Source organism: Rhinatrema bivittatum, chromosome 9, assembly GCF_901001135.1.
Source record: "Rhinatrema bivittatum chromosome 9, aRhiBiv1.1, whole genome shotgun sequence".
NCBI classification, from domain to species: Eukaryota; Metazoa; Chordata; class Amphibia; order Gymnophiona; family Rhinatrematidae; genus Rhinatrema; species Rhinatrema bivittatum.
This window is the reverse complement of record NC_042623.1, coordinates 2,291,182-2,306,695: the sequence shown is the minus strand read 5'-3', so window position 1 is coordinate 2,306,695 and position 15,514 is coordinate 2,291,182. Positions and strand designations below refer to the sequence as shown.

General features: G+C 48.4%; 1 protein-coding gene across 9 annotated transcripts in view; it reads left to right on the top strand.

The window, feature by feature from the left end:
- The window catches only part of CACNA2D1 (calcium voltage-gated channel auxiliary subunit alpha2delta 1), a 1,026,983-nt gene that overhangs the window by 779,133 nt on the left and 232,336 nt on the right, over positions 1-15,514 (top strand). For all 9 annotated transcript variants that reach the window (XM_029615087.1, XM_029615085.1, XM_029615090.1 and 6 more), the window contains 2 exons: positions 4,733-4,807; positions 7,315-7,389. In XM_029615087.1, the coding sequence (XP_029470947.1) occupies positions 4,733-4,807; positions 7,315-7,389 (150 nt within the window). The remainder of the gene's footprint in view (positions 1-4,732; positions 4,808-7,314; positions 7,390-15,514) is intronic.

The window sequence follows — 15,514 nt, the reverse complement described above, 5'->3', positions numbered from 1 at the left end:
CAGCGAGCAATCTCTCCCTCCATGCCGTCGGGCCTGCTATGACTCAAAATGGTGCCGATAGCCTTGCCCTTACAATGTCACAGGGGCTACCAGTGCCATTGGTCAGCCCCTGTCACATGGTAGGAGCATGTGACAAGGACTGAGGTCAGGAGTCCCCCCCAAGACTTGACAAAAGTCCCTGGAGGTCCAGCAGGGGTCCGGATCGATCTCCTGTACTCGGACTGTCGGCTGCCAGTATGCAAAATGGCGCCTATAGCCTTGCTCTTACGATGTCACAGGGGCTACCGGTGCCATTGGTCAGCCCCTGTCACATGGTAGGAGCAATGGATGGCCGGTGCTATCTTGTGCTCCTACCATGTGACAGGGGATGACCAATGGCACCGGTAGCCCCTGTGACATTGTAAGGGAAAGGCTATCGGCGCCATTTTGAGTCATAGCAGGCCCAACAGCATGGAGGGAGAGATTGCTCGCTGGACCCTGCTGGACCACCAGGGACTTTTAGTAAGTCTTGGGGAGGGATCGGGATGGTGGGGGGGGGGGGGGTGTAAGAAAGTAAAATTTAAGGGTTGGGGTGGTTTTGGTTTTTTTTTTTAATAAATGTGCCCCTCCCCCCACACAAACCCGAAAAACAAATTTTCCCCGCAGCTCGGGGAAAATCCGTTTCATGGATCAGGTCCCCCCCGAACCAAAACAAATTAGTCAATTTCGTTGAAATTCGTTGAAATTGCCTAATTCGTAATAAACGAATGCACATCTCTAACTAGTATTGGGACACTGGATGCTTCAGGCAGCTCAACAACTACCCCAGCAGGCAAGGGAGGATCTAATGCTTGCTAGGGAAGTACCTGCCCGCAGGAGGGGATGCAGGCGGATATGGAGCGCATCTTTCATCCCTTCACCATATTGCAGGTGATGCCGGAGGAGCACGAGGTTAAGAGGTATCGCCTGAGCTCTCAGGCTATCATAGATTTATATCAAGAACTCGGAGGGGATTTGGATCCAGGCACAGAAAGATCCCACGCTGTACAAGGCCTTACCAAACTATTGTGCGCCCTGCATTTTATGGCACCTGACTCATTCTAAACAGCAGTTGGAGTCATCGGGGGTGTCACAAGCATTTTTTTCCTGCTGTCTGTGCCAGGTGCTAAGAGCTGTACGCAGCCGCATTCATTATTACATAAGATTCCCTCATGAAAGTCAGGACTTGCTGGACCTGAAGAGAGGCTTTTATGCCATAGCAAACTTTCCACATGTTCTGGAACTATTGACTGCATTCACGTGGCCGTCATCCCACCCCATTGCAACAGAAAGCTCTTCCACTCCATCAGTGTGCAAGTGGTCTGTGACGCTTGACTGTGCATCTTTGATGGGGTCACCATGCTCCTGGGACCTGCACATGATTCACTTATATTCAGGCAATGTGGACTGTTGAACAATTTGAAGATTGTCTCTATGGTGACGGTTGGCTCATAAGTAAGAGTAGTGCGTCTTTCTATCATTCCTCTCAAGTTATCTGTTTACAGCAAATTGCAGTGCCATAGGGGTTATCAGGTATGTGACAGCATCAAATATATGACAAATGTCTTGCACATTTATGTAAACAAGCCATAGTGTTACTGAAAAAGGAAGCATGGACTCTTGGCTTAGCTTAGCTTCAAGTATGTTATAGGATGCTATGGGTTGGCAGTGAATAGCAAAATTATGATGGTGTGAGTGATGCAGCCATTACCTCTTTGCCACAGGAGATTCAGGATATGGTTGCAGGATGTCTCTGTGGCAGTGGGCTTCCTGCTTTATGCTCATTTTATTTATTTATTTATTTATTTATTTATTTATTTTATATACCGACATTCGATCGAAATATCACATCGGTTTACAGGAAACTGAGAGAATAGGGCGGGGACTGCCCTATTTTACATTGTAACAAGGAAGAATGTAACTACATTTTTATGTAACTATATCACATTGTAACATTAACAGCATAACAAGGTAAATTATAATTATAACTATGTTACATAATAGTATCAATAATAGTATCAATATCAATTTTCATACCGCTCCATCGAGATATGGTCTGTGCGATGGTCCAACTACTAACCATTGAATTGCCAATCAACATTTTGAAAATTTTTACAATTTTTTATATGAATTTTTCAAGAATTTTTTATATATATAAATTATTATTATACCGCATCAGCAAGCCTGACAACGTACCTCAATATTTCTTTTAACGAGGCTGTCCGGACTATTCAATCATTTGCGGTATGGATGGATATGAATTATCATAAAATTCCTATCAACGGTGATGAAACATATATTATGTATGAGATTTTGAATAAGGCACAAGTGTTCAACTCTAGGCGATGCAACAACGTATCACATGATGCAGTATTTAAGTATGCGATGTGCTATTTAGGAAATTACCCTAACCACACCCATTTTTTTATCGCAGGATATTAACGCATTATATTTCTTATATTTTTACCATGGCTTGATGCATCTAGGGGTACGTTAGCCAGCTAACTTTGAATATCCTATTTAGCCAGATAGCTTAGATGGCTAATTCAGCTCCTCCCAGTTATGTCCCCGAAATGTCCCTAACTTATAGGGGGATTCATCATTCCACGATGATTACAGCAGAATGATGAGCCGCAAAGGAAAAAGGGGCCTGGCCACATTGCAGCGGTGTGTTTTTGCTCGCCATGGTTGCGGCACAGCGTACACCATTGCCCCCATAGTGCCACCATAAAAGGTGGTGTTATTTCCGGCACTACTGCTGCCGGTGATTATGTCTAAAACATTATCGCCCACAGCGGTACCGGAAAAAACATTTCCCTAACCCCGCCCAAACCCTGCTCTAACCCCTCCCCTTTCCCTCATTTAAATTTTACTACCGCAATGCAGTAGTTATCACGTGTGGTAGGGCTTTTATGCATGCGATAATGCTCTAATGCATGCGATAACCCCGTATTGTGTTTTGATAAATGACCCTATCTGCCGGCTAAATTCTAGATTATTAGCTGGCAAAAATATAATTGGCTATGTACCCAAATATTTATTTAGCTGGAAACTTCTGAGTTATCCCTCTAAATGCTTCTGAATATCAACCCTGGATCATTAACAGGGGATTTTATTGGAAGCATTTTGGGAGGATGTAGCACCTTATTTACTACAGACTTTAGTAAATCAGGCATTAGAAAAGGGCTTTAGAATAGCCGGTAACACATGTGCATTATCAGTATAATTAACACTTGACCTAATGGGAACCACAATCCAGCCCCCTAACTCCCATCAGTATGAAATGTAATAATGTACCATGGCAATCCCCTTCCATTCCCCCACCTACCTCATCCCTGAACATCATTGCTAACATGCAGAGAATTCGGATGTCCTTTCAGTCCTGAGAGCTTTTACAGTTCCAATGCCCTGCCCCATCTATGCAGCCCAGGAAGGAAGATGAGGGCTGGAGAGGTCCTCTGTTAGTCCTGCCACTTTCTCTGATGGCCAAAATGGCACCAGATGACTTCACAGGCTCCTTTTCCCTTTTCACATGTGAAGCAGAGGAGCAAAAGAGGTCATTTAGTGTCATTTTGGGACAGGAGGGGGTATGTATCTCTCTTTACCCATCTTTCTTCATGGAGCTTTTGATGAGGTGGGGAAGACATTGTAGCCTCAGAGCCCCTTGGATAAGGAACCATCAGGACAGTACGATGGGGGGGTTAGGATGGGGTTGCTGTGGCATTTTATTTTTGTTCTCAGGAGAGGATGAGAGGGTGGACACAAGGACCTAGGGGATTTCTTTGTTTTCTTCTGAGAGGGATATCCATTTTTCTAGGAGCATAGCCTGCCAAGGCATCCCAAAACATGTAACTGTACTTCTTTAGAAATTGTTAAATGTTAGTGTTACCCACAGTGGTTATAACCCTGAACAGCAGCATTCATCAGACTTCCAAAAAAGGATTAGGTCAGTTTCCATGGAACAGCAGTCACAATTTGAAACAGCAATAGTATGCTTATATTGAGGTTTCACGAAATCACTGGCGCAGGCCCTCACTGTAACAGGTTCTTGGCACACTTGGGACAGATATGGGAATAGGGCTGAGAGATTGGGTAGAGGAGATGGGTGTGGAGGAGATGGTGTTTGATTACATTTGGGGATTTATATGTGCATCTACCCAAAGTTGAAAAATCTCAACTGGGCAGCCTGGATGGGCCATTTGGTCGTTATTTGCCATCATTTACTGTTTTACTCTGGGTTAACTCAAATCACACCACTTCACAGCATTTGCATGAACCCATTTTAATAATATAGAGCTGCTTTGAATGCATTTACATGCAATAGAGTTCATTAACATTTTTTGCATTAGTCTGTGATGTCAACATTAACATCAACACAGACTAATGCAGTAAAGCGTGTTAAGCGATGCAAGCATTAATGCGCATTACATTGCAGTTAAACATGTTGATCCTAGTCTGGTGAACATTAATGCTTGCGTTAACATAAACCCACTTTAGTGAATTGACCCATCTAAAGGAAAAATATTGTTCCTGTTGTTGTATAAATTGTTTTGAATGAATCTTTCCAAGGTGCTCTTTCTGTCAATTTGTAGTCTTAATCTAAATTAAGAATTACTATCAGACACTGCATTTAGAAGCAGAATTAATAGCAAATTGTCATTTGTTGGATACAACTTTTAAGATAAACCGTGATGCTTTGAAATTGTTATAACAGAACCAGCTGATTCTTGGAGTGATGGGCGTGGATGTGTCCCTGGAAGACATCAAGAGGCTAACTCCCCATTTCACAGTAAGCTGCAGCTCTGCCATTTCACTTTTACTTGTATCTGCTCACCCAATCAAGGTTTAAAACTGATACATGAAATGTTCTGTAATGTTCGTGCTTTCTGGGAGCAATTTTCAAATTGTTCACATTGGGAGAAAAATCACTCGACCTTTCAATCCATAGCTCTGCGCCAATTCTCAAACCAAAAGTGCACAGGCATTTTCTCTTCGAAAGTTGCCTCGACTTCACTTGCTTTTTGTGCAGGTAGATTTTTTGTGGGAAAAGTGAACTTGATGGAGTGAATTTTCAAAAGTTATACACACAAAATTAGCAGATCTGCGCATATATGGCGCAAAGCTGAATTCAGAAAAAATTATACTCATAGGGGTAGATTTTCAGAGCCCTGCTCGCCTAAATCCGCCCAACACCGGGCGGATTTAGGCGAGCAGGGCCCTGCGCGCCGGGAAGCCTATTTTACATAGGCCTCCCGGCGCGCGCAGAGCCCCGGGACTCGCGTAAGTCCCGGGGTTCTCGGAGGGGGGCGTGTCGGGGGCGTGTCGGGGGGCGGGCCCGGTCGTCGCGGCGTTCCGGGGGCATGTCGGCAGCGTTTTGGGGGCGGGTACGGGGCGTGGCTACGGCCCGGGGGCGTGGCCGCGCCCTCCGTACCCGCCCCCGGGTCGCGGCCCGGCGCGCAGCAGGCCCGCTGGCGGGCGGGGATTTACGTCTCCCTCCGGGAGGCGTAAATCCCCCGACAAAGGTAAGGGGGGGGTGTAGACAGGGGCCGGGCGGGTGGGTTAGGTAGGGGAAGGGAGGGGAAGGTGAGGGGAGGGCAAAGGAAAGTTCCCTCCAAGGCCGCTCCGATTTCGGAGCGGCCTTGGAGGGAACTGGGGGAGGTAGCGCGGCTCGGCGCGCGCAGGCTATACAAAATCGATAGCCTTGCGCGCGCCGATCCAGGATTTTAGTGGATACGCGCGGCTCCGCGCGTATCTACTAAAATCCAGCGTACTTTTGTTTGCGCCTGGAGCGCAAACAAAAGTAGGCTGTTCGCGCTCGTCTGAAAATCTACCCCATAGAGTTAAAAATACAAACTTTTTCGTAACTTTCCTTCCCAAAGTGCTTGCATTGTTCCAGAATATGTGGACTTTTAACCACATTGAGGGAGAACAGTGCAGGTTAAATGTTTCACCCCTTAAATCATTATGAAATTTGGAACTGCTCGCATTAATGCAAATTCAGCAGATACGTCAGACTTTACACCAGTTTTCAAAGGGAAAGGATGCATGAATATGGAAATATTCTCAGGCTACGCTTTGTAGCATGTAACCTGCATGGGTTAATTTACATAGATACTTTTTAAAATCAATCCCTATTTTCATGCCCATATAAGGATGCATGAAATCAGGTTACGTATATATCCTTACGCACACACATTTTCCAAGGAGTCATTTATAAATCTGTTTTCTGCATGTAAATGTCTTTGAAAATTGAATCCAGTAGCCAATTTGTTCAGCTGCATATGGGACTCCATTCTCATGTTTGGTGAATATGATGATGCATAGATCTAATGCAGGCCATATACATACTGTACATACTGCCCCTTTCTGATTTGTGTTTAAGTATCTCATTTTGTCAAAGGTTTTCTCTTACGGTCCAGATTTAAATTGTGGGCAAAAGTAGAACAAAATAGAAAAAGCCTGTATATTAGATTGTTTGCATAACAATTTTCTGTGAACATTTTACCTTTTTGAAGTTCAGGAAATGAAATCCTGCTATAAAAGATGCCGTAACGTGTTGCTTTTTTGTACTTTTGCCTGTAATATACATCTGGCGCTGAGACTTTTTATGAAGTTTGCAACTGTAGGGCATTCTCATGTCCAGATGTACCAAGCATAGTAAACGTGATCCCTTTTCTTTTAGAAAACCCTGTAGTACTTTCAGTTTAAAAGTAAACCTCAAACCAAAATGCATCCTGAAAAAATGACTTAAACAAATTATTCACAGGAGAAAAATCCTGTGGTCCAGATATAAATAATGTCGTTCTGCAGCATCAGAATGTGCCGTGCACGAGTTCTGCAGAAGAGAGAGAGAGATCCTTGTGTGTATAAGCTACAAGGTAGAAGAAATGCATTCTTGGACCATTTATGTGCACAGAAAACAGATTTGTTATTCCTGAAATGTCTGGTCCTTGTAGCTCAGCCTTACAAATCTCTCTGTTATATTCAGAAGTGATTGGACAGCATAGTTATGACTTTTTTCATTTAAGGTAAACTTGTTAATGAAATTCACTGCAAATTTGCATTCCTGAGATGCGCCTTTTATGCTTAATTGTGACATTCCTTTTAATTTCATAAAGTACTAAAAGAGCAATAAAATTAGGAGCTGCATGAATAGCAATATTGTTCTGGTTGAGGAGGAGCAGCCTGATTGCACATTTTCCACATGCGGAGAATTGCGAGGTTCACATTTATCTGCTGATGTGCTTTTCATTCAACTTGCTGAATGCATTATAAAGAATCTCTTCTCCCTTTCAGCTGTGCCCAAATGGCTATTATTTTGCAATTGACCCAAACGGCTATGTACTGCTTCATCCAAATCTTCAGCCTGAGGTGAGCATTTTATTTCCCGATATTTCAAGAATAGGAAAGAATGCAGAAGCAGGAAAAGAAAGAGAGCGCTGGAAGAAAGGTTCAGGGGCTGAGAGGTGGCCTCTGCTGCAGGGGAGAGAAGGAAGCAGGAGGAGGAGTAAAGGAGAAGCAGAGGGAAGCAGGAGGAGGAGAAGAAAGCTGGAAACTCAAAGGGAAATACCGGTAGTAAGAGCAGGACAGTGAAAGCCCAGGGATGAAACAAATGCGCCAACGGCCAAAAGCAAGCACATAAAGGTCTGTGGGATGAGTGGGTCCCAGACTGAGCCCCTCAGCGCTGGAGAAAGCCCGGCTGACCCCCTCGCCTGGTGTACAACGTCTCCCCCTCCCGTGCACCAGATCCAGCTCCCGCTCTCCCTTCTTCTCCCCCTCTCTCTTGCTCTGCTCTTTCTTAATTTTAAACCTTCCCAAAGTGTTTGTTCTGCCTGGCTTTCACCTGATGCCTCTGTTTTTAATCTCCACTTGAATAGGAACTCGTGCTTTAGTTAAAGTACAACACTAAATCCAAGTTAAATCCCTCAGCATTACAGGTACAGGGTTTTCTCAGTGCTCTGCCCCGAATGTTGAAAACTTGAATTCTGATGCAGGGAAATCCACAGGTTCCTCGGATCGGCCCAGCAGACCTGAGTGATGCCGGCACGGATCCCCAGGCATCCTCCTCCTCTGCCGAGCCCATTCGGCATCTCCCGGAGCTCTTGGGAGGCTGAAATCCACGGAAAGTCTGCAGATCCCTAACCTCAGGCACACGCTCCTGCTCTCTCTGAAGGGGGCCGTTTTCAGAAAAGTCTATGCAGTTTCTACATTTAAATTGCTTTTGGAAAATTATCCGGCAGGGTGCACTTTTCCTCACAGGGGGACAGAGTTGGGCTGAGAAAGCGTTTATGCCCATAAGCAGGGAAGGTTTTAGGTTTTTGTCACCCCCCCCAGGTAGGACATTACAGTCGGTTGCCATCCGCCCCCACGTCTGGTTATGTTCTCATAATTATATCTTGGATTCCTGGTCTGGTATTAAAGTCTCTTGTAAACCAATCAGCCCTTGAAGCAGTTGCCAAGTAATGTGACAACCAGACTGCCAGCAAGTATCAGACACACTCACAGTCTCTCAGACACAAACACCCACACCCACTCTTTCAGACGTTGTGTTCAAGAGAGGGTGTGTGTAGACGTCTTTCTCTCTGACAGAAAGCCAAACACACACACACACACACACTCTCTCTCTCTCTCTCTCTGACACACACACACACACTCTCTCTCTCTCTCTCTGACACACACACTCTCTCTCTTTCTCTCTCTGACACACACACACAGACTCTCTCTCTCTCTGACACACACACACACTCTCTCTCTCTCTGACACACACACACAGACACTCTCTCTCTGACACACACACACTCTCTCCCTCTCTCTCTGACACACACACTCTCTCTCTCTCTCTCTCTCTCTCTGACACACACACACAGACACACTCTCTCTCTCTCTGACACACACACAGACACTCTCTCTATCTGACACACACACACACTCTCTCTCTCTGACACACACACACTATCTCTCTCTCTCTGACACACACACACACTCTCTCTCTCTCTCTCTCTGACACACACACAGACACTCTCTCTATCTGACACACACACACACTCTCTCTCTCTGACACACACACTCTTTCTCTCTCTCTGACACACACACACTCTCTCTCTCTGACACACACACACACACACTCTCTCTCTCTCTCTGACACACACACACTCTCTCTCTCTCTCTGACATACACACACACACTCTCTCTCTCTCTCTGACACACACATTCCATCATTGTACTGCTGCTGCTCATATGCTCACACAGCGTGTGCCCCCACTCCTGTACAGCAGACTGCCAGCCTTTCCCCAGCCTGCAGCGGCCCTCTCCCTCTCCCATCCCCACTCCTTCTTCTCACCCCCACTCCAGGAGAGTCACTGGTTCCACAGCCAGCTGACCCTTTCTGGAGGCCTCCCCAACACTGCACAGGCACTTCCTCTTAGCTCATCCCATCCCTTTCTCTGACTGTAGCTTGCCACCCCCCACCCCCACCAGCACCACCATTCCAGTGTATTCCCATTGACTGAGTGCTGCAGAGTCTTCTGCTTATAGGGTTCCCCAGGCTCTGCACTAAGTACCTACTCAGAGGAGGGGAGACTAATCTATGCTATTGCTCCAGGGCTTAACAAGAAAAATGAAGTCTCTGCCAAAACTGGAGTGAGCCACAGGACCTAAAATGGCAGAGCTCCAAAATTCTGCTTTCCCACGCGGATCCATTGCAGCCAAGGCTGGTCGAAAGGATTTAGGTGTCATAGGTAAAGCTTACAGCCTTGTACGCCCAGCCCCTCTCTCCTCACACACAATAAAAAATTATGCATTTAACAATAGCTTTTACATTTAAAAAAAGCCATTTAAAGTAGTTTTATGAGGGAAAAGTATCACTAACAGTTTGCACATTGGGGCGGATTTTAAAAAGGTTACGAGCGTAATATACGCGCGTCACCCTTGTAAAAGCCTCCTGCACGCACTGAGCCTATTTTGCATAGGCCTGGCGACGTGCACAAGCCCCGGGACGCGTGTATGTCCCGGGGCTCGAAAAAGTGGGCGGGGAGTGGGCGGGCTGGGGGCGGGGCCGGAGCCTCCAGGCACAACGGCCATTTGCCACTGTGCCCGGGATCTCGGGCCGGCCGGCGCCGAAGCACGCAAACTACGCTTGCCCGGAGGCAGACGCAACTTAAAAATTAAACGTAAGGGGGAGGTTTAGGTAGGGTTGAGGGGCGGGTTAGGTAGTGGAAGGTAGGGGGGGAGCGGAAGGAAAGTTCCCTCCGAGGTCACTCTGATTTCGGAGCGGCCTCGGAGGGAACGGAGGAAGGCTGTGCGGCTTGACACGCGCAAGTTGCACAATTGTGCACCCCCTTGTGCGCGCCGACCCTGGATTTTATAACATGCCTGTGGCTGTGCGCGCATGTCATAAAAAGGCAACACTACAAATATTACACCAGGCCCTAAAACACCAGTTTGGAAACCAGAACAAGCTGAGCTGCTATAGATCCCAGCACAGAAACCTCATGCTGGCAGAATTCCACACCTCAGCCACACATGCACAACACCCTCACCAAATACAGAATAAAGAGCCCATAAAGTATAAATAGAAATGTACAGATAAAAGCTGAATTGGAAACCACAACAAGCCAGATCCTGTATGCAGTGCGACAATGGAAAAAGAGAAACACTACCATTCCTCATAACATATCCAACAATTAAATCAAGAAATTTCTCAGCAATAGTAAAGCCATTCAAATAAAAAGGATAAATATTGCAAAAGAGCTGAACATCCACTCATTAAACTCATATAAAACTTTTTAAAATTACCCCTAAAATATTAAATATTTTAAAACAGACACATCAAATAATACCCAATAATTAAAAACAATAAGAATTTAAAAAATCTCCCACTTTCAATACTTTGCAGTCACCCTGTGATTGTTCTGCATTAGTGGGGGTCAGGCAGTGCACAAACCTTTTCTTCTGTCATTCATATGCTGACACACACACACACACTCCCTTGAACCTGCTGACACCTGCACACACACGCACGCTCCCTCACACCTGCTGACACCTGCACACACACATACACATGCTCCCTCACACCTGCTGACACCTGCACACACATGCACTCCCTCACACCTGCTGACACCTGCACACACACACACACATGCTCCCTCATACCCGCTGACACCTGCACACACATGCTCCCTCATACCCGCTGACACCTGCACATACACATACACATGCTCCCTCATACACGCTGACACCTCCACATACACATACACGCGCTCCCTCATAACCGCTAACACCTGCACACACATGCGCTCCCTCATACTCTCTGACACCTGCACACACATGCGCTCCCTCATACCCGCTGACACCTGCACACACACAGACACATGCTCCCTCATACCTGCTGACACCTGCACACACATGCGCTCCCTCATACCTGCTGACACCTGCACATACACACACACATGCTCCCTCATACCCGCTAACACCTGCACATACACACACACACATGCTCCCTCATACCCGCTAACACCTGCACATACACACACACACACACATGCTCCCTCATACCCCCTGACACCTGCACACACACATACACATGCTCCCTCATACCCGCTGACACCTGCACACACACACACACATGCTCCCTCATACCCGCTGACACCTGCACATACACACACACACATGCTCCCTCATACCCGCTAACACCTGCACATACACACACACACATGCTCCCTCATACCCCCTGACACCTGCACACACACATACACATGCTCCCTCATACCCGCTGACACCTGCACACACACATACACATGCTCCCTCATACCCGCTAACACCTGCACATACACATACACATGCTCCCTCATACCCGCTGACACCTGCACACACACATACACATGCTCCCTCATACCCGCTAACACCTGCACACACACATACACATGCTCCCTCATACCCGCTAACACCTGCACACACACATACACATGCTCCCTCATACCCGCTGACACCTGCACACACACATACACATGCTCCCTCATACCCGCTGACACATGCACACACACATACACGTGCTCCCTCATACCCCCTGACACCTGCACACACAGACACACATGCTCCCTCATACCCCCTGACACCTGCACACACACACATGCTCCCTCATACCCGCTAACACCTGCACACACACACACACACATGCTCCCTCATACCCGCTGACACCTGCACACACACACACACATGCTCCCTCATACCCCCTGACACCTGCACACACACACACACATGCTCCCTCATACCCGCTGACATCTGCACACACACATACACATGCTCCCTCATACCCGCTGACACCTGCACACACATGCGCTCCCTCATACAAGCTGACACCTGCACACACACATACAAGCGCTCCCTCATACCCCCTGACACCTGCACACACACACACACACACATGCTCCCTCATACCCCCTGACACCTGCACACACACATACACATGCTCCCTCATACCCGCTAACACCTGCACACACACACACACACATGCTCCCTCATACCCCCTGACACCTGCACACACACATACACATGCTCCCTCATACCCGCTGACACCTGCACACACACAGACACATGCTCCCTCATACCCGCTGACACCTGCACACACACAGACACATGCTCCCTCATACCTGCTGACACCTGCACACACATGCGCTCCCTCATACCCGCTGACACCTGCACATACACATACACATGCTCCCTCACACCCGCTGACACCTGCACACACACACACACATGCTCCCTCATACCCGCTGACACCTGCACATACACACACACACACACATGCTCCCTCATACCCGCTAACACCTGCACATACACACACACACATGCTCCCTCATACCCGCTAACACCTACACCTACACATGCTCCCTCATACCCGCTGACACCTGCACATACACACACACACATGCTCCCTCATACCCGCTAACACCTACACCTACACATGCTCCCTCATACCCGCTGACACCTGCACACACACATACACATGCTCCCTCATACCCGCTAACACCTGCACACACACATACACATGCTCCCTCATACCCGCTAACACCTGCACACACACACACACACACACACACACACATGCTCCCTCATACCCGCTGACACCTGCACACACACACACACATGCTCCCTCATACCCCCTGACACCTGCACACACACACACATGCTCCCTCATACCCGCTGACATCTGCACACACACATACACATGCTCCCTCATACCCGCTGACACCTGCACACACATGCGCTCCCTCATACCCGCTGACACCTGCACATACACATACAAGCGCTCCCTCATACCCCCTGACACCTGCACACACACACACACATGCTCCCTCATACCCCCTGACACCTGCACACACACATACACATGCTCCCTCATACCCGCTAACACCTGCACACTCACACACACACATGCTCCCTCATACCCCCTGACACCTGCACACACACATACACATGCTCCCTCATACCCGCTGACACCTGCACACACACATACACATGCTCCCTCATACCCGCTAACACCTGCACATACACATACTCCCTCATACCCGCTGACACCTGCACACACACATACACATGCTCCCTCATACCCGCTAACACCTGCACACACACATACACATGCTCCCTCATACCCGCTGACACCTGCACACACACATACACATGCTCCCTCATACCCGCTGACACCTGCACACACACATACACATGCTCCCTCATACCCGCTAACACCTGCACACACACACACACACACATGCTCCCTCATACCCGCTGACACCTGCACACACACACACACATGCTCCCTCATACCCCCTGACACCTGCACACACACACACATGCTCCCTCATACCCGCTGACATCTGCACACACACATACACATGCTCCCTCATACCCGCTGACACCTGCACACACATGCGCTCCCTCATACCCGCTGACACCTGCACATACACATACAAACGCTCCCCTCATACCCCCTGACACCTGCACACACACACACACACATGCTCCCTCATACCCCCTGACACCTGCACACACACATACACATGCTCCCTCATACCCGCTAACACCTGCACACACACACACACACATGCTCCCTCATACCCCCTGACACCTGCACACACACATACACATGCTCCCTCATACCCGCTAACACCTGCACACACACACACACACATGCTCCCTCATACCCCCTGACACCTGCACACACACATACACATGCTCCCTCATACCCGCTGACACCTGCACACACACATACACATGCTCCCTCATACCCGCTAACACCTGCACATACACATACACATGCTCCCTCATACCCGCTGACACCTGCACACACACATACACATGCTCCCTCATACCCGCTAACACCTGCACACACACATACACATGCTCCCTCATACCCGCTGACACCTGCACACACACATACACATGCTCCCTCATACCCGCTGACACCTGCACACACACATACACGCGCTCCCTCATACCCCCTGACACCTGCACACACACACACACATGCTCCCTCATACCCCCTGACACCTGCACACACACATACACATGCTCCCTCATACCCGCTAACACCTGCACACACACACACACACACATGCTCCCTCATACCCGCTGACACCTGCACACATACACACACATGCTCCCTGATACCCCCTGACACCTGCACACACACACACACACATGCTCCCTCATACCCGCTGACATCTGCACACACACATACACATGCTCCCTCATACCCGCTGACACCTGCACACACATGCGCTCCCTCATACCCGCTGACACCTGCACATACACATACAAGCGCTCCCTCATACCCCCTGACACCTGCACACACACATACAAGCGCTCCCTCATACCCCCTGACACCTGCACACACACACATACACATGCTCCCTCATACCCGCTGACACCTGCACACACACATACACATGCTCCCTCATACCTGCTAACACCTGCACATACACATACACATGCTCCCTCATACCCGCTGACACCTGCACACACACATACACATGCTCCCTCATACCCGCTGACACCTGCACACACACATACACATGCTCCCTCATACCCGCTGACACCTGCACACACACATACACGCGCTCCCTCATACCCCCTGACACCTGCACACACACACACACATGCTCCCTCTTACCCCCTGACACCTGCACACACACATACACATGCTCCCTCATACCCGCTAACACCTGCACACACACATGCTCCCTCATACCCGCTGACACCTGCACACACACACACACATGCTCCCTCATACCCGCTGACATCTGCACACACACATACACATGCTCCCTCATACCCGCTGACACCTGCACACACATGCGCTCCCTCATACCCGCTGACACCTGCACATACACATACAAGCGCTCCCTCATACCCCCTGACACCTGCACACACACACACACACACATGCTCCCTGATACCCCCTGACACCTGCACACACACATACACATGCTCCCTCATACCC